This window comes from Tyto alba, unplaced genomic scaffold (assembly GCF_018691265.1).
Source record: "Tyto alba isolate M040663 unplaced genomic scaffold, T.alba_DEE_v4.0 Super-Scaffold_5, whole genome shotgun sequence".
NCBI lineage: Eukaryota > Metazoa > Chordata > Aves > Strigiformes > Tytonidae > Tyto > Tyto alba.
Window position 1 is genome coordinate 1,876,593 of NW_024881326.1, and position 26,502 is coordinate 1,903,094.

At 44.9% G+C, this 26,502-nt stretch overlaps 1 protein-coding gene across 2 annotated transcripts in view; it reads left to right on the top strand.

Annotated features, from left to right (window-relative positions):
* The window catches only part of ARHGEF9 (Cdc42 guanine nucleotide exchange factor 9), a 222,706-nt gene that overhangs the window by 33,292 nt on the left and 162,912 nt on the right, over positions 1-26,502 (top strand). For both annotated transcript variants that reach the window (XM_042807102.1, XM_032983449.2), the window contains 2 exons: positions 6,797-6,944; positions 9,567-9,676. In XM_042807102.1, coding sequence (XP_042663036.1) covers positions 6,797-6,944; positions 9,567-9,676 — 258 coding nt within the window. Of the gene's footprint in view, positions 1-6,796; positions 6,945-9,566; positions 9,677-26,502 lie in introns of those variants that run through there.

Below are 26,502 nucleotides of genomic sequence, written 5' to 3' on the forward strand. Positions count from 1 at the left end.
CCAAGAAACTTAAATATGGTGCTTGAGATAACTGGACAGGAAACCTCCCCCGAGTTCCCGTCGAGTGTGGCGATAGCAGTACGACCTCCGGGCTGCCGTGGCTTCCGGCTTCACAGGCGGCCTGCTGCCTCGCTGGGCAGAAGGAGCGGCGGGATGGAAGGGAAAAGCGTACAGCCTACCCTGGCTTGTAAACACGTCTGCATCCCAGAAACTCAGATTAGAGATTTAGAAATGCACCGTGATCTGGCAGCAGCGTCAGAGCCAGAGCAGTCAAGAGTGAGGCTAAAGGAGGGACACTCTTGGGCAGGAACGGGCCTAGGGAGTCCACCAGCAGCTCCAGGAACAAATGACCTGAGATACCAGAGGGATTTGCTTGCCTGTCTCTCATCAGGGAGTGGCACTCGGAAACGTTTTACCAAAAATAAACATGTAAGAGGAATAACTTCAGCTTGAGTCTGTGACAGTAGCAGCAAACTCCAGTCTCTTATTGTTTTAGGGCTAAATCCAGCTCTTTGCTGGCACCTGTTCCCCAGGACAGTTGTTGGCCCTCCTGCCTCCACTCTGGGCTGCTCTGCATTAACTGAAGGATTTTCTATTTCAAGTGAAACGTTGAACCACAAGCAGGGAGAAGGTGCTGCTAGGATGGGGTGGCTTGGCTTGGTCAGCTGCTGTAAGCAAGTGCTCTGGCAGTCTTAAAATGTGCTAGCAGTGTAGAGCAGAAATAGCTCAAGCAAGTATTTTCAAAACAACCTACACACTGTCCCACAAAAAGCATAAAAGTGCTGGTTCTCACTGAGGCTCCCTGCACGAACCCGTTAGGAGATCTCAGAGGCTGAGGCTGGTGTAGCACAAAGGATGCTGGAGTGGGATTTAGGAGACCTGCGTGTTGGTCCTAGCAATACAGCAAATCTGTAGCAGTACTCTCCTGCAATTAATGTCCCTGTTCCTTGCTTTCCTAGTCTTGCTTTTTAAAATTTTAATGTCTTTGGGCAGGAGCTGAGTGATGTTATAGTCAAGTAACACGTCGATAGGATTTGATCTTAATGCTGTAAAGGAAATAGTGCAGCAGCATTTAATAAGAAGACCGGCTGTGGAAAGGTAGAAAACCACTTACTTCTCAAACTACCCCCCTGCCTAGTTGCTTTCAGACCCCATCCCAAATTCTCATTTGTTCTGGGAACTTGTGAAACAGTGAAGAGAAAAACATTTTGAAGAACTGAAAGAACAGTAAAGGTCAAAATAGATTGTCAATGGGAAATGAATTGCTGATTTCACCATTCACACAGCTGCAACCCTGGAGTGAAGGTGCCTTATTTTGAGAGATAGAGATGAGAAATAAACTGAAAGATGACATGGAGGTTTTGCTCAAGTTTGGACAGTTGTAAACTCTAAATTATTCCATTTTCCATGGCCTCACTGAAGTGAATTTTCCTTATCCCATCTCTAAAAACACCAAAGCATCCCAACAGGGAGAATGCTGCTGCAGGGAGTCAGGCATAAACCCCAGAAGTTGTATTCGACCACTTCCAGTTACTTGAAATGATGCTTAGGTGGAAGGAAGCTGTGACACCGCATTGACTACTTTGCGATTCCGGCTTTTCCATTGGGATTTCAAACCACCTGATGTGTCCTTGGACAGGGTCTGGGAGGGGATTTCATACCTCCTTTGGGATTGACATAAGAAAAAGTTGCAAAATATGCATCTGACTTTGTATTTCAGGCATCAGGTTAGAGTTTTTAGGACCCAGAACCTTGATTTAGGCTTATTTCTGGCAGAAAGATCCGCCCTGCTTGTCTCAGAGGCATGCACAGGGACTGGGCACTGCAGAGCGTTTAGGCTTGTGTCACTCTTGCAGTGAAGGAGCAGAGGGTTTTCCCTGCAGTCTTTCTGTGCCCTCTGCTGGCTTATTTGTGAAATAAGGATTTATTTTCATGGAAGGGAAAACCTTATCTTTTTCCTTAGGATTTTGAATTTTATCTCCAAAAGGTTTACAGACTGCAGCTTGCTGCTGGCTGTTGCGACTGCACATAGGCACCAGTTGGTTTTGCGATGCCATTTTCTGGGGGAATGATGATTGCCAGAAGTGTGAAAATTAGATTACCACAGGCTTGTCAACCTGGGCAAAAGGTGTCTGTCCCGTAGGATGAGGTGTCAGGCCAGCCCGGGATGCCCCAGGTTTCCCAGCCAGTTTGGTTTCAGAGCCCTGTAAGGTGCTGTCTGACCAAACTCGCTTCTTGGCATCACAGCAGATGGTTGCAGATGTTTCTCTTGAGCAGCCATGGAGTTTGTTCCTCAGAGTCCTGTACTTAGGTGCCATCAATGTGTTCGGAGTGTGGTTACACTGTGAGTGGCCCATCCTGATGGTGCAGGCTCAGTGCTGTCATGACGTTGCTGGGTTTTGTGATTTCTGTGCAATAGCTGCACACTGTGTTGCTCTGTGTGGGAAAATCGGAGCCTCTCCCTGTGCGGTGGGTCTAACTGGAAGCACAGGATTACTGATTTGCCTGAGTGTGCGCATGCCAGAGGATGCGTTTGCAGATTTGCTATCTGATAGCTGGGGCATATCTCAGATCCTCCCACAGGTTTGGAGTTTTACCTTAGTGCAGCAGCTGCAGGTGCATTTTCCTGAGAGGAGGATACAGCAACTTTCTTTTTCTGTATTTGATGAGAAATTGCAAGTGATGTGCAACAAGTTCTCATAGTGACCTTTAGCTTGAGATTATTTGTGTCTCAGCTACAGAACATCCTGGGAGCAGCTGCAGAAATGGGACTGCTGAGTCGATTTGTCTTTTCATTCCCCACTCTGTTGGATGACACTAACCAGGAAATGGGTATTTCTGAGAGTTGATCTTCAGAGCTCTCTTCATCTCCTGGTTATTGGCAGTGAACTGGGTTGTGTGTCAGCCTGCTGCTGGTAGTTGTGCTTGCAAAAGACTTCATAGTCCTTCCAAATTAAGAAATGGTACTTTACTTTCTAAATCCTGCCATTGCCAAAAGAGCACTATACTTCTTTCTGTAGCGATGTATGATTTAGTTGCAGAATAAAGATTCTGTGTATTTATGGCTTTTAATATGGTTATGTCTGACAATCATTTTTAGAGGAGACAAAACCTCTAGAGCCTATCTCCAAGCTGTTCAGATTTTTGTATTTTTAATAACCATGAGGTGCTAGCAAAATCTTGAATTAAAGCCTATATTTAGTTCTATGTATAGTGGGGTAGGGTTTTTTTTAGGAAACATATTTTTAGCATTGTCAGGGAAAAGCAGGTTGAGTTTGCAAAGCTGATAGGCATTACATGTCTATATAACCAGCCACTGAACACATGGGCAATTCAGATTTCCACACGTTTTCTTGAAATACTTGTTGGGTCTTGCCTTCATCTAGTTCCCAGTGTCAAAGTTACAACAGGCCACCTCCTGCCATCCTTGGTGCCATCAGAGTAGCGACATGAATGGGGACCTCTGGGCATTGCTGGCCTATATGCTAAAGGGACTATGTCTCCAAAAGTTCTTTGGGTGGAAGGTTTTCTTTGGCTTTTACTTCCTCCCAGCTGTTATCCAGTCAAGAGAAGCATACTGAGTCACTGGACATGGTGCTGGGAGCAGGGAAAGGGAGATCAAGCCTTAATTCATCCATAGACTCTTGCTGTGCCTTTGGGGTAAGTATAGCCTGTCCACTTTGTTCTTCACCTGTAAATAAAGGTAATAGCACATGAGTGAAAACAGGCTGCCAGAGTCTTGAGGACAGATACGCTAAACTATATGAAGCACCCAGTTATTAGCAGGGCTGTGGAAGTATGACAAATCTGTCTCTAATTGAGGCTAGAAGCCTCCAAGAGAGGAGCACCTCCTGTTTTCCTCTCCTGGCCTTTGTAAACGGATTATTCTGCTGATTTCTTGCCTTTAAGGTTATACATAAGACTTCCATGGTGTCACACATCACAGGGAATAAAATAAAAAGTAGGAGTTTGAATTGTGATGTTTTAAAAAAGAAAATTAAATTCTGCAACATATCGCTACACAAGTTGTCTTTTTCAGAATCTTTTTTGCCTGAAATAGTATAATAAAAGTTGGAGTCACCAAAAGTGAGGGAAACTCCGATGTTTTTCTCCAGTTAGCTATAAACCCCAAATAATTATTTGGATTAATGTTACCAAACGTTAAGGTATAACTGGGATATCTGACCACTTTACGGGTACTTCAATCAATTGCAAGTATGTTAGTGTTTGAAGTAAAATTTTGTAGACTATTGATATAGAGGACATGTCTTGTTAACAGTTATTATCAGTCAGCTTCCAGAGAAACTACTGTGATGTTTTCTGCTTTCCTCTGTGAATCATTCAGGAAAAACATTTAGTTTAGTTTTGCTAAAAATGTACCTGGGCATTTTCAGAGAACGAGGTCCCAGTTTTCTTTTAAGTGCTGTGGTGTTCTCCTCCTTGCATTTGGACCATCTGAAACCTGGCAAGGGCTGTAACTTGTGCTCTTCCCGGACATGAGGCGCACTATAATAACTGAAAAACCACCACAGTTGTGGTGGTAGTTGCTACACGTGTTAGAGAGAAAATGGCATAGAGGGGTGTGTGGCTGGTGGCCCCCTGTGATGGATGCTCAGGGGGAGGTGCAGACCAGCCCCCTTTGGTGCATCGTGCCCAGCTGGGTGGGGGTGTGCACTGGGTGCTTCGGGACCCTGTTCTGGACCAAACAGTGATGCTGTAAAGAGCAAGCATTAGAAAGGCTGGGCAATGTGATTATGAGCTAACCTTTTAGCAACAGCAGCAGGACTTTGGACCTGTTTTGATCAGCAGGGAGCATTACCTGTGTTTTATGTCCTACAATAAGATAAACCCCAGTATTTTGGGAAAAGACCTAGAAAAATTCATAAGGGTAGCACAAAGGGCTGAAGCATGGTCTGGAGTTGATGGTCCTTGGTGGATTTGGTACAGAGCATGGCCAGGCCATCTGCAAGCAGCTGGGTACATCTCCCCAGTCACACCAGAAGCCACCAGGAGAAGACGTAGAGTGGGCAGGAAGTACCTTGAAGGAAAAGCAGCTGTGCTTTTAAAAAGCCTTGATTTTGCAGATACTGGGTTGCAGGAGGCCAGTGCATTTGTGTTAGACCTTTGTTAGCAGCTAAGTGATGTAAGATGCGGCTTTTGAAGGACAGTCTGCAGGTCTGATATGTTCTTTTGCAGTTATTCAAAGTGATTCAAGTCCATCTACACATGAAGAGCCCATTCTCCCCACCCCAGAAGGCGCTCTATACCCCCTCGCTGACTCCAGCAACACAGCAATAATAGCAATGCTGTTATGTTTTTTTCACCTCCTGTCCTCATTGTAGACCATCTGTAGGCTTCTGTTTATGGAGTGGGAAAAGACCTTATATGACCTCTGGAAATACCTGGAAGGGAGTGTTTTGTTAAGGTTTTTGGGAATGAGGAAAATGACATCCTGTTACTAATTTAATTCAGTTTTACATGGATCTTATTATCAGAAAGACTGTTGAGTTTTGCAGGAATTGTTCTTGATGGGTATCCCAGCTTTATTGTAAGAACTCATAACTTTTATTTTTATAATAGTATGGGCAGATCTTATTATTACACTGCTGGATGAGCACACACATAACCAGACTGTTCTCTTAAACCTCACCATTGCAAACTTGTTGCTCTTCTCCATGACTATATCTTTCAAGTGCTGGAGATCTTTCTGAAAAATCCTCTTGTTCCATTTTCCACTTCCCACACACGTGTCTCTTGAGCATAGCCATAAGTGGAGACCAGTGGTGACTGATACCTGTAACCTGGCAAAAAAATCCAAAAATTGAATCTCCGGTTTCCTGTAGGCCAACCAAAGGATGTATCTTCTTGTTCAGTTCAGGAGCGCCCGTTGAAGCAGACCTCCCAGTTGTCTACCACATGTGCTTTGAATGCACTAATTACTCTTAACGACTCTAAACAGTCTCAGCTGGGGCCTCCACACCACACCCATGGGCCTGGCAGCCTATTTAAGATCTGTCCTGGGGTGCTCAGTCCTTTTTTTGAGCAACACGGGAGGAGTGCTGGTCTTCAGCTCAGCCACAGCTGTGCCTTTGCTGGTCCAGGGGCCCTGCTGGGCTAAACACCAACCTGGGGCTTGAGTTCCTCGCTTGACCTTGGAGCTGCCTCACCACCATGGACCTGCCCAAGGATCATGGGGCTTTGTCTGATCCTGATCTGTAAGCCGACTCACCTGCTTCATCACCATGAATGCGCCTAATGATCTGAAGTCTAGTTGACCCTGGCCACCATCTCCAGTCCTGGCCTGGTCCCTTACTTTGGGCACTGTGGCATGGGGGTGTCAGGTTTGCTGTCCCTTAGAAAGCAGCCAGCTCGTGCTGCACATTGTGAAGCCAACCCAAAATGTTTTAGCTAATACTGGGTCCTCAGCACCAGCTAATTCACTCCCTCTGTGTGTTCCTGCTGGGACTCAGTAATGTGAGAGTAGACAAAAAGCTGCACAGAAAGCAGACATCTTCATCACGTGTGAATCTCAGAAGTGCCTCGGAGGCTACGTGCCACTGGAAGTTGTTGGACTTAAACATCAGTTTCTGTGTTCAAGGTATGAGCTGGGGCACTCCAACACCAGAGTCAGCAAGTCTTGATCTTTTAGTCAAAAAAAGCGCAGTGGGTGCAGATTGCAGTGAGAAAGTCTAAGGTGTGTTGCACTGTCTTGAAAATTCTATGTACGTTCTTTGATTGGTTTGTCTGAGGTTTGACACATATTGGTAAAATTCTTCTCTGACCCTTTTCTTGCCAGCCAATGTCTCATCCTTCTCAACCATCCCCACAAGCGCCACCCTTCAAAGTCCTTGTGGAGAGATGTCGCTCTGAACCCCTCTCCCAGAGCACCCCGATGGGGCTGGACCAGGTGGGAGGGCGCATGCAGCACTTGCTCAGAAGACGTGGTGAGTAGCTTCGCAGTGTTTTTCTCCCAGTTTTGGTTTTTGGTCTCACTCATCCTGCAGAGCAAGCCAAAGGCAGTGTGGGTTGAAAAGTCAGAAATGTGTCTTGCATCCATGCTTGTCACAATCATGGAACCAGGTGAGGGAGCTCTGATAGCCTCGTGCTGAGGAGTTTCTTGTTAGCTAATAAGATCTTTTTGTATGCAGTGTATTTATGAAATGAGGCTATTTTCTCTCTGAACACAGTCCCTATAATTTGGTTATGAAAAGATGAACAGATAGGCACATAAGGTGCAAAAGCTGTTCAACAACTTCTGTGAGAGTTTGCATTTAGTAGTTTTCTCTTGGCTTTCTGTCCTTTTACCAGCCTCTGTTGTGAGTGTTTGCCATTTGGAGGTGGCAAGTGGTGATGGATACTGAGATCACAACTCAAGTCTGATGTTTGTTTGGAAACACAGCAAGAAGTGAGTTTTTTTTTTTTCTCCTGTGCTCGGGTACTCTTTCTCATCAAGAAGAGAATCTCGTGAGCCAAAGACTATGATTAGATATCTTCTGTGTTCGTCCTGCTCAAAACGATGCTAGAGAAAGCACTACAGAATGTATTTGCTGGAAGGGTCTTGTGTTGGCAGGTAGATGGTTGAATAGATGACATCATTTTTTGAACCTCTAATTAAAAAAGATTGGTAATTAGAGTGAGGAAATTATTTCCTGAAGGGATACTGCTAACACCAAGAATCCTGTGATTTAGTAATGGGCAAGTACGGGAGTGCTGCCAGACTGTGCTGGCACCGCTTGGGAGCACACGGGGGATCTGAGCAGTTAATGGATGGCGGCAGCACATCAGGGTTAAGAGGAACTAGGAGAGAAAAGGCGAAGGGGCTGCCTCTTTAATTAATGGCTCTTCTGCTGGGACGCACACGTTTCTAGCACACGGGGAGTAACACACGCATCTCACAATGTGAGCATTACTGTGTTTGCACGTCGCTCCCGAGTGCTACTATATCAGCACATTGCCTCTGGAGCTCTGGTAGCAGCCTCTTGCTATAATCGGCACTCGCACTGCAGCTTGATTTTTCTGTGAGTCTAGAAAGTGAAACGCGTGTTGCTAAAAATAACAGCAGGCTGCCTGCGTCAGCATCGCGTTTAGGAAATAGGTCTCAGTGCAATCTCTCTCCCAGCAACGCTGGAAGAAAATCAGGATTGCTGCCCACCGAGCCGTGCCAGGGTTGCAGCAGGGTCTCATCTCTGCTGCACTCTGTGCTGCCGCCCTGGCAGAGCGGAGTCCCCACCTATTTGATTTGGGGGCAGGGAGCGTGTAATGTGTGTTTGTTTTGCCCCTGTAAAGTAAAGGTGACCTGAACCCCAAGAGAAGAGGGTGTGGATCTCCACTCTCCCAAACCCTGGGACCATTTACCCTTTGTTATCTGGCTTCAAACCCCTCAGGACTGACACAGTCTGAAACCTCTGCCTGAGTTCAGGGTGCGTCGGGCAAAATAAAATTGGCTTTGTGCATCTTTCAGGGAAGAATATCAGAACGTAGCTGTTTTCTGTAGATGCTTTTCTTCATTAACAGGATGAGAAGCCTCCAGGGGATGGGAATCCCCGTGGGTGTGTGTGTGCGTACACAGGCACACGTACGTGCTCTGCCCAGACCACATGCACCTGCTGACAGGAGCCGTGGGGCTCCGTTTCGTTCCACCCAGTGGCTGTCACTCCCGGATAGGGGATGTGAAGAGTCTGATGGAGGAAGGGATTAAAATCTAACCTTGCCAAATGTAGGAGGGAAACCCCCCTGTCTCGCACAGAATAGCAGCTTCGCTCCAAAAAAGGAGGGGATAGGATGGGCAGCTAAAAATTGGGGTTGATTAGAAAAGCAGAGCTTAATTTTGAAAGGTGAGTTGCTAGCCATCCTCTACCGTTTGCCTCTTCTTTACAAGCTGTTTTGTGCTTGGGTATGTACCATCTGTAAGGCCAGGCTGAGATTTGGTGTAAATGGTATAGCTCTCTTAAAGCTAGATCGGAATTGCATCTGTGAGGGATTGGCCTGAAATATGCTTGGGGTGAGAAGTAGCCCAGTTTCTTTGAAAAACAGCTTTTATGGGCTTTCCATTTTTGTTTTCTGCATCAATTCAAGGAGCTGTTTCTTTTTCAAGGCATTGCATCATATGGACCACAGCGACTGTAAAGCTGGGATTTCTGCAGGTCCAAACTGCAGAGGTGCTGTTAGCAGTTATGACCCAAGGAGCTATTGCACTTTTAATACTGGTGCATGCAGATGAGGCTCTTGTGCTGCTTGGTGCTCCTGGGAGAGCATTCTGGCTTCACACCCAGCCTGTCTGACCCCACCTGCTTACACCACCTCTGAATTTGGCTCTCGGCTCTTAGTTTGTGCCTGCGTTTTTGTAGTATCCAAGCTGCACTATTTTTCTTGTATCCCAAGAGCACTGAATAAAGCACCTAAATATACTCTCTGCTCTCTTTTTCTAAAGAAGAGGTTGAATGAGTCTCTTGCAAACAATTTTGTTTCTTTCATTTAAAAGAACAGCCTCCGCCCCCAGCCTGAGCTAAAGCACAGCATTTATCTTTTGTCATTCCTTTTTTTTCCTGTGGATTTTATCCTGGCAGCTGAGAACGAACAGGCTTCAAAGACTCTGAAGGTGCGCGGGAACTGCAGGAACGGTGGACGTCGATGGAACCTCTTCAAGCCAGGAGCTGAGAAGCTGCAAATCAGTAGGGTAAGGTGTTGTTTGAAATATACTTCTGCCTGCTTTAGGGGTGGCATTTACCTGCCGCATGTTTAGCCTCAGAAACTAACAATATGCTTTGCTAACAGCTTCCCGAATCTCTGGTTCCTTCAGCTACAGATGGGGAATTTTGTTATTAGAGTTATTTTGTACCAATAGGTCTGTTATCCTTTCTCCCCAGATTAGTTTCCCTTCAATGTATATCGGAGGCTTTATGGTCTAACGGAGGCACTGGGCCTCCCATTTCTTCGGCTGAGTGTTCCTTGCAGGTGGAGGGAACTGTGATGTTTCAAATTGCCTATAGATTTGCTCTGTGGTTTTGATTTTTTTTTTCTTTTTTTTTTTTTTTTCCCCTCCTTTCCTTTTTAACCGTGTGTCCTTTGGGTTTGGTACTGCTACCAGCACCATGCTGGTGACAAATTCATGTCACCGATTCTCTCCTAAAATGTTTTGCAAATATAGGCACAATCTACTTTGCGTTTTTTTTTGTGAATGATGCTTCTAGTGGGGGAAGTAAAAGCTCTTGTGGGCCTGGGGATGTCCATGTATTTCTCAGGGAAAAATTCAGAAAATATGGTAAAATTTATACCGTTTGTCTGATATGTTTCTTTGCTTGGGTGGGGGAGTTGTTTTTCATCTATGCCATGCCGTGCGTTTGAAGTCAGAGGCCTTGGTTGTTCCATGGTCTCATTTTGGATTTGTATTATTTGTGAGTCTGGTTTCACTGGTAACCAACCAACCAGTGACTCTGGGTTATCCAAAGCCTGATAGATTTGCTAGCTGGCAACTAACGTGATGCAGGGAGAGTTTTTCTAGTGAATAGGGCAGACAAACAAAGGATGATCCAGGAGCCAGGAATTTCCCTGCTGGATCAAGATGGGGAGCTGACCTTCTGCAATTGTCTCTCTTGCTCTTTCCTTCCCCATTACTGTCCTTCCTTACCAGTCCTTTATTGTATTAATTTTTCCTTTGATATCTGATGAACTGCCTTCCTGAAATGTGATTTCCAGAGAGGACCTGGCCTCTGTGTCTGTTTTTCCATCATAGAAGCAGTAAGTTGGCAGTGAGACTGACTTCTCCAGCCTGCTTGCATTGGGTGTTAGCTTCCAGGGGACACGTGCAAGGATGGACCACTGGTATTTCAGTCACTTGTGACTTTCTGGAATGCCATCTTGCATCACTTTTGTTTTCTTTCCTGTTTTTTTTGTGGGCTGAGTTACAAGCCAGAGGATAGATAAGGAGTTCAGCCCTTCCTTTTCTTGCCCTTTCCTTTGGGTCCTACCTTGCTTCCCAGACATAAACTGCTTCTTTCAACTCAGCAAGGCTGTGTTGGTTGTAGGCATGCTGAACATCCAGCTCCTGGAAGATAAAATCCAATAGCTGTTTGTCCTTGGGGCCAGAATAAAGGCAGGCAACTACAGAATTGCTGTTACAGCAATGAAATATCCTATTGTGCAGTATGCAAGCCCTACCTCGGAATATCATTCGGTGTGTTACCCATATAAACTGTTTTCATGTTCAGGATCTGGTGCTGACCAGTGCATGGATATGTTTGGTCTACCTTAATTAATCAAACGCTTTCTTAATCTCTTAAAAGGTGCCATAGGTTTTGCAGCCTTCATAGCTGTCCTTCAGGCCCTGCTTGGAAACCAAGGTGCTATTCTGTTTTGACACAGTATTGCTACTGAATGCATCAGAAACAAGATGGTCTGTGCCCTGAGTCATCTCAATAAAACCAGACCTGTTTCTGATTGCAAATAGAGCCTGACATTAGAGCACCCTTACCGAGGCAGCGGAAAATTAAAACTGCAGCAAACCAAAAACACTCCTGAAGTTTGGGAAGGGTTAGTTAAGAAACTTTGCTTCTACAGTTCTGATATATAGGAAGGATGTGGAACTGGAAAGGGAAATGAGCTTCTCATGAGTGCAGAGACCAGTGTGTGATGTTTGGCTCAGACACGGGCATGCCAAGGGCCTGTGCATCACTGGGACAGAGAATTGGTTCTGGGTGCTGATCAAGATGCCCTCCGAGACTTGTTCAGCCCTGCTATTAGGCAGCTTGTTGCTCAGCTTGAATTATGGTGAACAGGCAGGTGTGAAACCTGTTCTGGGCTTTATAAATCAGAGGTACTGTGTTAAGTGCTGCAGAAGTTGAGTATATAAATGTAGCTAACAATAGCAGTGCTGGAAAATTCATCTGTCGCCTCCGTCCCAAGCTGAGTGAAGATCTACAGGTCTGTAAATCACCTCTTTGCCAGAAAGAAATTTTTTCTTCGGCAAGATTTATAAATTTGAGGTAAGATTTGTGGGCTTGGGTTTTTCTTGTCAGGTGCATTCATTGACAGCTGACAACCAGTCAAGTGGCAGAGCTAGCCCAGAAAGAGTGATTTATACTTCCAAATCAGAGGCCAGGCTTCTGCAGAAACTGTGCCTTATCACCATCTTGAATGGGAATGGGTGAGGTGGACAGAGAGCAAGAAGAGATGGACAAAGGATCGGGCTTGTCTTAGCGGCCTTGGTACCATCTTGGCCCTTGGAGAGATGCGGGTGGTTGTGATGCCAATGCTCTTTTTGCCCATGTCATGCAAAAATGCGGAGCTGTTGATGAGCAGCTGCCTTGCGAGCTCTCGGAGGCTGGTTATTCTTTGCATTATGTGCACATTTTTGCAAAAACATTACCATCCCCTTTCCTTATTTTTTTTTTTTTTAATTTTTGGTGGGGGGGACAAGGGGGGTAGAGTTGTATGTGTGATTTAGAAATGGCATCTCTTAACTACCTGCTAATCCAGAAGTCTGGGCCGAGGGGCTGATCCTAAGCCCAAGTAGGAATCCCCCTTGTCAAAGCCACTGCTTGTCACATCTGGTAACAGTGTCCATCGTTTTACAGCTGGCTGCATCTTTATCTGGTCAGACAGCAGGGATAGCAAAACACAGTTGCAGAAGTAAGTGGAGGTAGCAGGAGAGGAGAGAAGGGCAAGTATCTAATCCTGTGCTCCATCTCATCTTCATCCTAGGAGTGTACATGTGCATGCACAAACCTGTGTTTTTTCTTACTGCTCATGGCTCTCTTCTCCTATCGGTCATGCCCAAGCTGTCCAAACAAGTGTGTGTCTGCAAGTCTGGGCACAAACTTTAGAATTTTTCTATGGAGTAGGTAAGTTTTATTGCTCCTACTTCATAGGTGGGAATAAGAAAACTGAAGCACTAGTGGGTGATATGTTTAGAGCCATGCAATATTTTTTTTTATTTCTCTCCTAATTTCCAGAAGCAGGAAAAAAGTAAATAGGGTCAAACTGAGTCGGCTTTTAAAAGTTTTCAGTGTTGGGTGTTTTTTTTGTTTTGTTTTGTTTTGTTTTGTTTTTCCCCCAAGAAGTACTCTTCTCAGCCTGGAGAAAACTTTGAATTGAAACAGTTTATGTGCAAAGCATTTTGCTTTAGCACTTAGGTCACTTAGAGCCTTTGCTTTTACGAGAGCAGTTTGGCACAATCAAGACCAACTTGCACCAGGACCTCAAGGTGCCCAAAACTGCAGGATTTGCTGCAGCAGACAGTCCTGCCAGCTGGGACACGGCTGATCCCTGGGGACAATGGACACGGGAAGAAATTAGTTACTTTCTCCAGCCCCAAAGCAATTCTGGGAGCTGTTTTACAGTCTGGATGGCAGAAGCAGAGGATGACAGTCCCCTCCTGGACTGGCTTCGTTCTGCACCAAATCACTGGCCTTTGCTGCTGTTTATGAAGGGACCTGTTGCTTCTTCTTAGCTGTTCAGTCTAAGTCATCTCAGCTCTTTCCATAGACAGATGCTGTGAGGACATAGTCCAGAAGGAGATTCAGCTCACCCTAAAATCAGAATCATCCTCTGAGTGTGCGTTGGTTCTCTCTATCTCACCTGTCCCTAGAGATTTAATTTTTAGCCTTTAATTTAGCAAAGATGACTGCAAACACTCCTGTTCCCTGCACCTTTTCCCACTTACTGTCCTGTGTGCTCTTGTAAAAGCAAAGCCAACATTTATATGCTGGAGGAAGCCACTGACTAATTAGTTAGAATGGAAACTTTGCATAAGAGCCAGCTTGACTTCCCCTATACTAATACTAGGCAGGCCTGAGGTGCTGAATATTCAGAAAAAATCCACCAACCCAGCCTGTCCTTTCTCCTAAGTCATGAGCTATTTTCAGAGGCTGATGGGGGGTTGCCACTGCAGTGATGGTGGATGTGTGAGTCCACAGCTCCCCAAATTCCCCACTGGCATGTTTATGAGGAATAAGAAATTCAAACAACGTGCAGCCTCCAAGAGCACAGAGTGAAGGGAAAGTTGATTGGGGTTCTCTCTTGCTCACGCTGTGCTGCAATGAATAGGGAATGCTGCTTGATATTCAGTACCAGCTCTCCTGCTTTCTATTTTTATCTTCTAGCATAATGCTGAGTGAGCATTTTGCTTAGTGGGGTTATTTTTTTTTTTTCCCCTACTTGAAATGTGTCCTGCACCATGTTTCTCTTGCCTTGCTACTTAGGGGAGAAAGGGGGTGTGGCAGGGATCCTGGACTGCTGCATTCTGATACGTGAGCTGGATGTAATCATAGTAATTTTTCAGTCCTTCTGTCAATGTGAATAGGCTGATAGAAAAGCATAGTCCCGTGGCTTTCCTGGTGCTAATTAGTTTAAATATCAGTGTGCTGGTTACGAGAGGTTTATATGTATGTGTGGAGGGCTGCCAGAAAAATACATCCTCTTTGAATCTCTCTTTCCTCATTTTAAACAATCAGTACTTCTGCTGGCATGGTATGCCTGATCTGTATCTTTTTTTTTTTTTTGGGGGGGGGGGTGTTTTGGATCTTGATAAACCTATTACACTGCTCTACTTAGCAGTGCTCTGAAATCTTGATGTAGTTTTTCCATTGCTTTTCTCCGTGAAGCCACTCTTAGGCATTTATAAATGTTTTTGCAAGTTCTGAAAAATTCTATCTGTGCAGGATTGTTAAAAGAAATAAAAATTGGCTTGCTCATTCAAGGAGGAAACAGCAATTCAGTCCAGGCTGAGAGATCCTGGCGCCCCTTTCTCAGAGCCTCATAACTCTCTAATGCTGTTAAACAGTCCCCATCTGTCTGTGTGAAGAGTGCTCAGCCAGGATCTCTGAAGTAGTGGGGTTTGCAGCAGTGGGCAGCCTTTTAAGCACCTGAGGTCTGATGTGTCTAATCTGATTTAGTTTATGAACTGGTCAGAGCACGGAGAACACTGAATGAATGTGTATAGTCTCCAGTGAACTCTAGGTCATCCCTAAAACCATTTGCATCCATTTCACATGAATGGACTGTGCTTTGAACTTGCTCCCCAGTGACTATGATGAATATTAGTGCAAAATACACTTTAGAGTTCTCAGTACCAGAAATGAGCAGTACTTACAAACTTGCCATGCTCTGGTTATTTTGTCTTGCTTAGAAGTAACACTTGAGAGTGCTGTGTTTCTGCAAGGTGCTGGGGGGGACATAAGCCTTGATCACTTTGGTGTTAGACCAACAGTGCCACACCATGGGGGTTTCTCCGCCACACCTGGCGACAGACGGGGGCTTCAGTAGGCATGAATCCTTATAGGAGGGAAAAGCTTGAAATGATGAATTTTGAGTTGTGGGTTGTTTTGTTCTGGGTAGCTAGCACAAGAGAGAGATTTGAAGTTCCTGACTTAGAAGAGGTTCTCAGCTATTTAGAGATTACATGTAAGCCTATATTAAGAACAACTTCATCTTCCAGTTCATGATGGTCTTTGTAGTGCAATTGGACCTTGGGGTGTTTTCTGTGCAACTGCAGGTGGTAGGTACTGCTTCCTACATAGTATTAAATGCGTGTACAATGGTGATTGTACATAATCACCTCTTCCATAGTTCAGATTAAGTTCTCTATCCTCATTTTAAATACCAGCTTGGAATGGATTCTTCTCCCTGTTGCTGAGCAGTTCCACCTTGATTGCTCTGCTTCAACTCATTACTCAGCTCTGTCACTGTGTTTCACTATGGGATATGGTTTATACAAAAGAAGCTTTAATGTAAACTCAATTTGTGTTGCATTGCTAAAACCTTAATGACATTTTGCTTGGCAGCAGTATATACTCTGTGTGGTTTGCCCTTCCCCAGTGCACTATGTTCTCAATAAACTAAAGTCCGTGGTAGGTGTAGCATGAAAAATCTCTGAGTAAATATTGGAACAAATGCTTTTGTAGTGCTTCCTAAGCTCTGGCTGCATTTGTGATTCAAGGCCACTGCAGTGTCACCAGTATTTAACTGAAAAGGAGCTAAATTTGGGACGGAAAGGCAAAAACACAGGTCACAGCTTCACAATTTCTTCTGTAGCTGCTGAGAGGTGATTCTGAGATGCATCTGCCATACAAAAGTGCTGCTGAAGCCACTGGTTGCCGGCTAGGTGAATACATCCAGAAACTCATCAAGGGATGCAGGGGAAGCGGTTGCCATGTGTGTGGCTCCCTGTACTTTCAGAGATGAGGTCCGAGCTGCTTCACTGCATCATCAGATTGACATGGCCAAGGGCAATTCCCCTTCGGCTCCTGTGATGGAGAGCTGCATGTGGAGGTGGGAGGGCTGGCCTCCTGCTCCCGTGGTGCTGAGAGCGGAGTGCAATACCATGCTGTGTCCAAAGCTCTTGATTTATTTCCATTGATGCCCTGGAAGGAAGATCTGGGACCATCGCCTCTGTTCCTTTCCCCCACCTGTTGTAGTCTGATGATATGTAACATGGAAGGGATAGATTAATTAAAAAAAAAAAAATATATATATATAGTGCACTGAGCCACACTGCTGTGATGCTTTGAATGACATGTGAAAATCTGGGGCTTTCAGGGAAGGAGCAGTTGCTTTGGCTGGATTTTGCTCTCCATTTTGAAATCAAGAGCTGAAGTAGGGTTTGTGTAACAAGCTGCCGCTGCCTAGCACCACAGGTAGGAAGAAAGGGTCTAATTTTGTCCCTGGTTTTGTCCTATGGAATTTTAGTGGTTTTCATCCCTGAATTAAACTTGAGACATTAACCCAATACTGTGCTTGTACTTGGAGAACGAGGAGTATAAAATTAACAGGGTGAGAAGCTGCAAAGGGAACTTGGGTATTACATTAGTGAAATCACACAGCCTGCAATGAGTTCCTCGATGAATCAGGGAAGACCTCATCTCTTAATGGACTGCACAAAATATGTAGAATAATTCCCCTAATAAATCTCTTTCAGTCTCTAATATCTAGGGAAATATATAATCCTGTTGTCCAAAACCCTTGAGAGATCAATCTTAGCTGAACAAGAATAGACATTTCATGTTAGCTCTGTCTGGTGTGATAGGGTCAGTGGTTGCACTCCTGGGCAACTGGAAAAAAGGTGGAATAATAGCTGGTTGCAGTACTGGTGTTCCCAGTATTAAATACCATTTGCCATCGCGATACCAAGATAGACTGCGTGAGCAGGATGCATTGCAGCATCCTCTGAAGAGTCGGGGAGGGTGCAGAGCTCAACCACCATGAGCCACTCTCAGAGAAACCACCCCCTTGACAGGAACGCAGCACAGAGCCTGTGGCGTTGGGGACCACCTTCGGAGGGGTCTTTGGCCACTGGCCTTGAACCACACTCGCCCTCAGCAGTGGATTTAGCTTACGCTGAGCGTGGAGAGCTGCTTGGGCATTAGTCACTTCCCAGGTCAAGAGGTATTTTCCTGCAAATCCACATGCTAACAAAGTGTTGCCTTTTGCAGTTCTGCTTGTCTGCCGTTGCTGTGTGTGGTGGTGTCAAATGTAGGGTTTCTCCCTAGCGATGCTGTATACGATTTGCCAAGTGAGAGAAAGCAAAGCAAAATAATTGCTGCAAGCCAGAAAAGGCCTGCTGTAAACCACAGCTGGAGTGGGATGTTCAAGAAGCAGATTCCTCCAAGAGAGATGAGTCAGTACTGAATGATTCCCCTTTACACTCCTCCTCGTATAAGAACGTACATATCTAAAAGCAGAAACAACTCCATCACTGCCCTTTGTATGATGGGTGCTCCTCAGCTCTGCGTCTCGTGACATGCTTCCAAATTTTTAGGTGAATTTAGTCTTGCCTGGAGAAACAAGCAGGTCCCGCTGCAGCCAGACAGTGATTTGTGACTGTCTTTTAAAGGGGACTTGCTATGCTGTAGGGGTACTTGGTGTCTCTGAGATATTTAGATGTGGAAGTGGATATGTCAAATCAGTGTCAGCGTAATGCTGGGGAAGGGCCTGAGCTGAATAGCGAGCAGCATGTTGCCAAGCAGTGACAACAGGGCTGCTGTGTTGCAGTTGTCTTTCGGGCACTTAAATAGGCTGCAGTCAGGTGATATCCTCTAAAAAGTGGGAAAACAAAGAGGAAAAGGTAAATTAAAGCTTTTCAAGACTTCACCATAGCAGTGATGCACTCAGGTGTCTTGGCAATGGTGCCTGTGTTCCTGGAAGTGCACAGGACAATGCTCCCAGAAGCTGTCTTGTGTGGGATTGCCTTTCTCTTGTGAGTGTTGACTCCCAGATGTTCAGCTGTGTGGGCCCCTGTTGGTCTGAGCACCTCTGCCTGATTTCCACCATCTTTGCAATACAACAGACCTGGGCGCTGCACTGTGAGGCTTTCAGCTCCCCAGCAACTCCATGAAATAGTTAAGAAGCTAACGCAGTCTTTTGCAGACGGGTTTGTTATTTTGTCTCTGTCAAGCCTGCTGAAGAGTGTACTGTCAGGTGTTTTCCCTGTAATTGCACTGTGGGGTGCTTGCTGTGTAATCCCCCTGCTGAAATATAACACAGCACAAATGGCCAGCCAACACTGAGCGAAGCTCCCAGGATGTGCTGTTTCAGCGCAGGGTAAGAAGGATGTTTCTGGACTCTTCTCCCATCTCTGGCAGCTCAGTGGTTTGTGCAGGTGAGAAATTTCTTCCATTTCTTCCTAGAGATGAGGAGGGAGAGGTATTCCCCACCAGAGTCTCTGTCATTTCTCTTCACCACGGCCAGGGTTTGTAAGGGATTGATCTGCTCGTGGTCTTGTGTTACTCATTTATCTGCGTGACTCCACTGGAGCCAATGAGTGAATAAAGTGAAATGCCTCAAGCCCTTTTAGTGTAGGGTGCAGGGGTGGATAAAGATGATGGATGAGGGAGGAAGATAGTGAAGGGAGATGTCTCAAGTGTAAACTGAGCAATAATCCTGCCCAAATGTGAAGTTCTTGCTCAGGCAGCACGATCCTGGGAGGCAAAGCTTTGGCTGGGAGTGAAGAAAGAACCTGAAGGGCTTGTACTTTCAAAACAAGGATGTGTTAATACGAAAATGGTCAGTTCTCCTGGCTCAGTCAGCCGCGCAGATTAGGAAGATGCTTAGTCTTACCTCTACAACGTTTTGCAGTGACAGAATTGTTACAGAAATGGATTTTGTCTGTCTTTTGCTAGTAGTTGGGGACTGGACAAGAAGAACAAGTGGTTGGATCTTACTGTACACATGACTTATTTCCCTACGTTCTTTATTAGGGCCATCTCTTTCTCTTCTAAGATACCTCAGTTTTATTTTTAACACTGGACAAATATCGAATATTCCTCAGGAGAGATCTGTGATTACAGTTCAGTTTTGACAGTTGAGAATAGTCCAACTGACATATTCACTTCATCTGAAATGCTGCTATTTTGAGCTCTGCTTTTGTTTTAACCATCAGTGATAAGTTTGCATTTCCTATGGATGATATTTTGGGTTGACGTGAGTTGTGACAAATCAGATCTGCAGTGGATCTGGCTGCAGTGTCTAAAACTCCACTGTGTAAAATGGTTATCTTCCTGTGTGAGTTTTTGTTTTGTTTTGTTTTGTTTTGTTTTTTCTGTTTTGATACTCTTTCACCCAAAATAGAGCAGAGTTAAATCCCCACATCCCAGCTGGTCTTCAAACACTGAAGCATTTTATAAGTGCTTCTGCAGAAAGACTTTTCCTCCTTTTCTCTCTTTTTTTTTTTTTTTTATTTTGTTTTTTTTTTGGGGTTTTTTTTTTTGGCTTTAAGACAAAGGCAAACCGAACTTTACAGGCACCTCTTTGGGAATCGGATATTTTCCAGCTATTATTTTGCAAACTATTAGAGCTGCAGATCATGAGGTGGGAACCCAGTTATGCAAACAAAGCCACGTCACTCTTAGCCAAAAATAGCTTCAGTACATGTGCATTAAGGTGGAAATGAAGGCCTTTGGTGTACATACAGCAAACACTGATGGGAAGGAGGAGAGAGGGGAAGCTGCAGCTTTTTATTTAGAGGTTCTCAGGAGATATTCAGAGAAAGTGTGTTTTCCAGAGGCGAGCAGAGTATTACTGCTTATAATTTCAGTTGGATAGGAGTCACTGCCTTTCTTCTGCAAAAAGGGGACTAGTATTATGAGAGATGGCCCTGTTCCCAGGGGTCTTAATAATTTTTAACATCCAGGTCCCACACAGAGCGTGAAGATATACTGAAGAATAATTAAAAATGTTTTCTTTTCTTCCTCTACTCAGTCTGTCTCTAGCACAGTGAAAGCCTGTTTGTTTCTACAGTCCTGTGTGTTTCTTAGCCCGTCGGTTCCTTGCTCTGTGAGATGTTTCACATCTAATTGCGGAGACATTTCCTTTGCTACCTTGGCTAAAGTCTTCATCTGTTTTCATTTCAGCCTCATCCAGCACTGCAGTGCCCTGAATAATTTTGAGATCACCCTACTAGCTACTCACTGTGTGCTCATGGACATGCTGCCTGTTAAGTTTACTGGGTATTTGCAGCAAGGATGTGGTCCAGCTTCCTCTAATATGCTGCACGTTACTCTCCACCAGGCTTAAAATAAACTTTTTTTCTTTCTTCTGTAATATTGCTACACTGAGCTCCCTTTGCAGTGATGTGTTTAATTGCAGTTTGTTATCTAGCTGTTAAGAGATCGTATAGTGTTGCTGGCCCAAGATACAGTTTTGGATAAATAGAGGAGATAAAGTAGGAACTCAGGTATGGCAAATGCAGCTTGTAGGTGTGCAGATGTAGTTTCCACTGGATTAAAGCCTCTTTTTTATGAAGACTTGCAATTTCTTGTCTCATAATACTTTTCTGGGATGAGTCGAAAGGGGCCTATAAAGTTGAACAAAGGCTTGTCGTCTTCTGTAATGGGCAAAGCGATTTCCAGGCACTGTTCATTACCTATTCCCCACAGACGTTTTTTTGTCTCAATTAGAAATCTTGTTCAAATTATCTCTGTATTCATCCAGAATCATGAGTGCCTATCAGAATGTCTTACTTAATGTATTTAAGTAGGAGTTCTCTATTCTTGCTCCTCCTCTTTCCAAAAGTGTATATACAAACTTTTTCTGCTGCAAAAATTTAAAAACACAGATTTTTTTTTTTTGTTGTTTAGGTCCCACCTGCAAGTTTTGTTATAGGTGTGTGTCTGTTGCAAGCATTAGGATGCTTTGCCTCTTCCAAACTTTTCCAAACAGCATTCCCACGCATGTTGCTGTTTAGGTTGTGCCAGTTGAGTACTGCTGTATTCTCAAATAGCTGACCTCAGCGGAACATCAGCATGCTACACAGAAAGGGGAGATTAGTGCTGATTTATTGTCCTGTCAATTAAATAAGAGCACGAGGGTTCTCACTGCATGGCTGAGAGGTTAAGTATTGTGGTGACGGCAAAAGATCAGCTTTCTTAAATGAAACTGCTCGTTTCTATACATTTATGTTTAATTAAAATATTCCTACATCCTGTACTCTTCAACGTTAATTCTGAGATTTATTTTGAATAATTGCCAGGGGAACACGTTGTTATGCCATCCTCTTTCCACATCTATTAGCAGGAAGAGGATAATTGAGGAAATCTCACACAGATTTAATTGGGGACTGAGGGCAGGAGCAGGGCCGGGGAGAAACACAACACAGAAGTAGGTCAGAAGTTTGGTGGTGGATAACTCTTGCTTGACACTGAGCAATTGAGCTGAGAAGCGTTGTTGTAGGCAGCTGTGGGTCTGCTGTGATTTTGGGGGTTAGCCAGGTAACTGGTGGTGGTGTGAAAGGAGTTGCCTCCCATACAGCTTATATAATGTGCCACATATAGGTTGGTGCAGGCGCTCTGTGGCGCGGAGCATGGTGCAACCGTCTCTGCGGGAGTTGCAAGGGTGGGTGGTGATCCCCGGTGGCTTTGGATGGACTGGGTAAGGAAATGGGGGTGGTTGTGAGCAGTTCAGCCTGGTTTGGGGGGCAGGCTTTGTGCAATTTGAAGCTCTAGTCAGCAAGGCAGGCGTCGCGCTCTGTTTTGCAGCCGCCTGCGACGTGCTGGGGAGCAGAGTCCTTGCAAGGAGTGCGTGCTGCCTTCGCACGTTGTCTCTGCTCGTGCCGTAGAGCCACGGCCCTTGTGCTGGCAGCAATGCCTGTGCAGCCTCTGAGAAAGGGTCAGGATCTTCTTCCAATTGTTATTTCATTATTTACTTTTTGCCTGATGTGGCTGCAACAGGTGGCACTGTTCTGCAGATCGGTATTAGGTGTTCTTTAGCTGATGGTGCTTCTGTCTGGTTAGATCCACAGGCCTTTTCTGCTCAACTCCAGATGCAGAGTGCAGATGCATAAGCAGGCCACATTCAAAAACCTTGTGAAGCTATGGTCTTTTGACAAGGGCTCTAAAAATGTGCTGATTTTCTTTGGGACACTGTCTTCTGGACCCTTAGTCTGGTGGCTCTTCCACCCAGCTTTTAGACTCTGAGGTCCCACTTGCAGTGCAAACCTTGGGTCTATACTTAGGACTTTCTGTTCTGTGCCTAGACAGTTCCTAAAGCAGACCTGTCCCACGCATGGCCCATGAGGTGGCTGTACCCCTGAAGCAGGTTCCTGCCCGCTGTGGGACGCTGACACACCAGCATGACTGTCCACGTGCACCAAAAACTGACTTGGGATGCAGCATATGGGGTTACAAGGGTGCTGAGGGTACCTCCTGGGGACAGCATCAGCTGGGGACAACTGAAATGTGGTGTGAGGATGTGGCAGGCAGAAAGAATAGTGGAGAAAAAACTCACAGTGCTGGCTGTCTTTTTAATAACTTGTCTGTGGTTGCAAGACTATCACGTGCCCTTCTTGTGGGTGCAAGAGATGTTTGGTATCAAAATATTTGATTTTGTGCTGCTAGGATTGCAGTGCTCGATGCAGTTGTGTCCCTTGGGATTTTTTTTGTGACCTGGGGGGAAGTACAGCACTGTTGTGTTGGGGGAAGGCCAGTAGTGTTGGTGTGCAGCACGATCTCTGGATTTTTGGCTGAGATCACCGTATCCAGGGCTGCTCAGGGTTAAGGAGCAGAAAGAGGCTGCAGCAGGATGGGCTGTGGAGCGGAGGAGAGGATGAACACCGACGGCCAGACGGCAGCCGGGCTGCCTGGTGTGGTGTGGTGAGGACCAAGAGCAAAACTGGGTGCACTTTGCTCATTTTTTCCCAAAACTAGAGCTGGACAAAGGCTGTGACTGGTACCTTGAGCTGGCCTAGCCCGCTGCTGCAAGCTTTGTGGTTTAGCTCCAAGCTGGGTGCAAACCAGCTCAAGCGAGAGATGCCTGTGCTGTGTGTTTGTTGTTGAATATAGCTTGTGGCCCCTGGTCAGGACTGAGTCTGTTGTTCTGAGCTTGTGCAAACAGTAAGAAGCAGTGTTTGCCCTAAAGAGCCCACAATGCAAACACAAGACACTTTAAGAGAAGGGGTTTAATTGCAAATCTTGCTGTTGAATATTTTTACTTGGTTTCCCGAAAGCTTCTTCCACCAGCAGTGCCAACCTATCGACAAATACAGTTCTGGCTTAGAAACTGATGTAATTAAGAAATACAAACACAGAGAAAAGGGAGGGGGTTATTTGCCTCTGTTCTTTGAGCCTTGAGGGAGTTTCTTCTCAAGCTTTTTCATCTAGTCGCACAGAGCAGAAACTTTTTCAGCCTGTATTTAAAAAAAAAAAACAAAAAAAAACAAAAAAAAACAAAAGAAAGGAAAACTTACTAAATTATTCTTATGATAGCAGCAAGTCACAGACTCTTTCTCAGGCTGTAATATGGGGCAAACTCCTGTCTGCCACTCGGGGATTTTGCTGCTATACCATACTGCCAAGGTTTTTGTGTTTCTTTCCTCATTCTTGCTTTCTAGGATTCTCCCCCCTGCCGAAGCATTGCACTGTGGGTGCTGTTGCGGTGGTTAACCTGTGTGTTTTCTCTGGGATGAGTCTGTCTTTCCAGCTACCAGTTGTAAAGCCCACTGGGGCTGCAGATGCGTTGGCTTGTGCTGGAACAGAATGTACAAAAAAATACAGTCCTCAAGGACGTGGCTTTGTGTACTACAGTGGCTGATGTCAGAGGATGGAAAAGGTCTTGTTTTCTCTGGAAATCTTTATTCTTAATGTGCATGAGAGAGAGAGAGGCAAAAAAAGTGTGTTCTGCTAAACCTAAGTTAAGAAGCTTGTTCAATTTTTAAACAGTTACATAAAGCCATCAAAGTCTGACAGGAGAGAGATGCAAGTTTGTGCAAAAGAAAAAGAGAAAAAGAATCTGAAATGGAGTGTTAAAGTTAATTCCCGCAGGCTTACACCTAAACCAGCCTTAACTCATAGATGAACCCGTTACTCTCTTTTTTATTTTTGTTTTCCTTTCTCATTTTTTCCCCTTTCTTGACAAAGGTCTTCATGTTGCTGGACTCCTGGCTAAGTGTGAATGCTTCTTATGCCAACACGTTGCTTTTACCAAACCAGCTCTGGGTCCAAATAAGCATTTCTGTGCTACTATTGGGGAAACAAATTTGTGGACATAAGCGGTGGGAACAGGGTTTGTCTGAAACACAGGCAGGGATCCTGGACTTCTGCATGTTTTTGCTCCTCAACAGCTAGGTCTATGTGATATTCCCTGTTTGCTACTGCAAATGTTAACATTTGAGGTACTCTACCAAGACTCAAGCCTTGGTGGAGAGCAAGTGCTGCTTTGGCTCGTGGCTCAAAGCCAGCTAAGCCTCCCCCAGAAAAGTCTGCCAGTTCCCGATGGTAGCTTTTTCTCAATGAAAGAAGAAATTGGAAGCTTAGCCTAGTGAGCTTCATGCAAGGCTGCCAGGGATCACAGCTAACTGCTGGTGAGGAATGGGTGCAGGAGAAATGTGGGGCACATTCATGGGGAGTCACGTCGTCCCTTCCAAAAGGAAGAAGTAGGAATAGTCTGGAGGAATAGCATCACGGTCACACTGTGCTGTACGAGTCTTGCAAGCATAAATACACCTATCTGCAAAAGAGTGCAAGAAACAGTGATCAGACAGTTTTGATGCTGTCTCAGCTCTTACTGGTTTTGATGCACCTGAGGTCAAATCCCTCTTTGGCACTGTGCTGTCAATGGACCTGTGTTAGAGGGGCCTGGGTGTCCGGTTGCTACAGCCTCCACTGTGACTGTCTGAGATGCTGGAGGAAATTCAGTTTGTGCCTTCTCTGGGTTGCTGGCTCTAACAGGATGGGAGTATGAATTTCTTAGGAGCTCAGAGTTGAGAATTCATCTGCTGTGTTTGAGGGCTCTGAAGCGCACAGTGATGGAGCTCAGACCCGGGTTTGACCTCACATCTGCCACTGATGTTTTCTTGGCCAGTTGTTTGACAGGAACGCTGACGTTCTGATCTGAACTCAGAAGTTGGTAGGGCACTTTGCCTGGATGCAGTTTCCTGATCTTTAAAGTTTACTGAGCTTCATTTTTTTTTTGTCAGTTCTGATGGCATTTGTCACTCCCTTCCCCAGAAGAGAAGAAGTTGGCAGGTGGACTCTGAGCAACTCCCCAGCACCCCTTGATTATTTTCCTCCAGGTACTTTGCAGACAGCGATTCAGGAGCTGAATGGTGTACTCTCCATTAGACAACAGATATTCTGTAAGGACTTGTGCTATAGGGTCACTCCTCTCTGGATAATGCACAGAGATGTTCCAGGTCTTTGAGTAATATTAATCTATTTATATCTGCTACCTAGATACTAGAAACCCATTATATCTGGTTCTGTCTAGACATGATCAAGGACATACTTTCAATTCCCATTATTTTTCAATAGCATTAATATTCAATCATGTCTTTGTCTTAAAATGTATTCTGAAAGCTGTAGTTATTGAGGAAATTCATGAAGAATAAAAAGAAGTCCTCTGACAAAAAGGATGTCATATCACAGAAGTATACATGGAGGGTAGCTGGCATGTCTGCTGTCAGAGAGTTTTCCTCCGATCACCCCGAGCTATTGTTCATGTGTGGCTGAATGGGCAAATGAAACTCAGAAAAGCCATATGATTTCCTTTGGGTCATGGAGGACAGCTGTGGTAGAAAGGAATTAACTGCTCTTGACTTCCTGACCTCTGTATATATTACAATCCTTTTTATTCAGCTGCCGAACTTTCTAATGTCGTATTCAATATCGAGAACCTGGCTTTGTTAACCTTAGCCATTCACTTTCTTCACATCTACTGTAAAGGAGCTGTTTAGATGAAAATTGCTACCACACCTGTCATGAGCATAATAATTGTTCGGATCAAATCTTTTGGAAATCAGAGTTTAATGGTGCTTGGTTGGTAGCTGGAAGCCCTGACTCTCCGCTCTTGGGAGAGTGGAGTGGAGGTGGGAGCTAGGAATCTTTTAGTGAATTTTCCTTTCATAAGGAAGGTTTTTGTCAGGAGTGGAAATATCTTCTTTCTTGTGCACATCAAGGCTTTGTTCTATGAGAGGCATTCCTAGAGAAAACAGTTGGGAGAAAAAATGCTTGAAATTCAGGTTTGCATAAGTCTGCCCTTTAAAAAATTAGTGGCATTTGAGACTCTGAAGTGCTCTCGTGC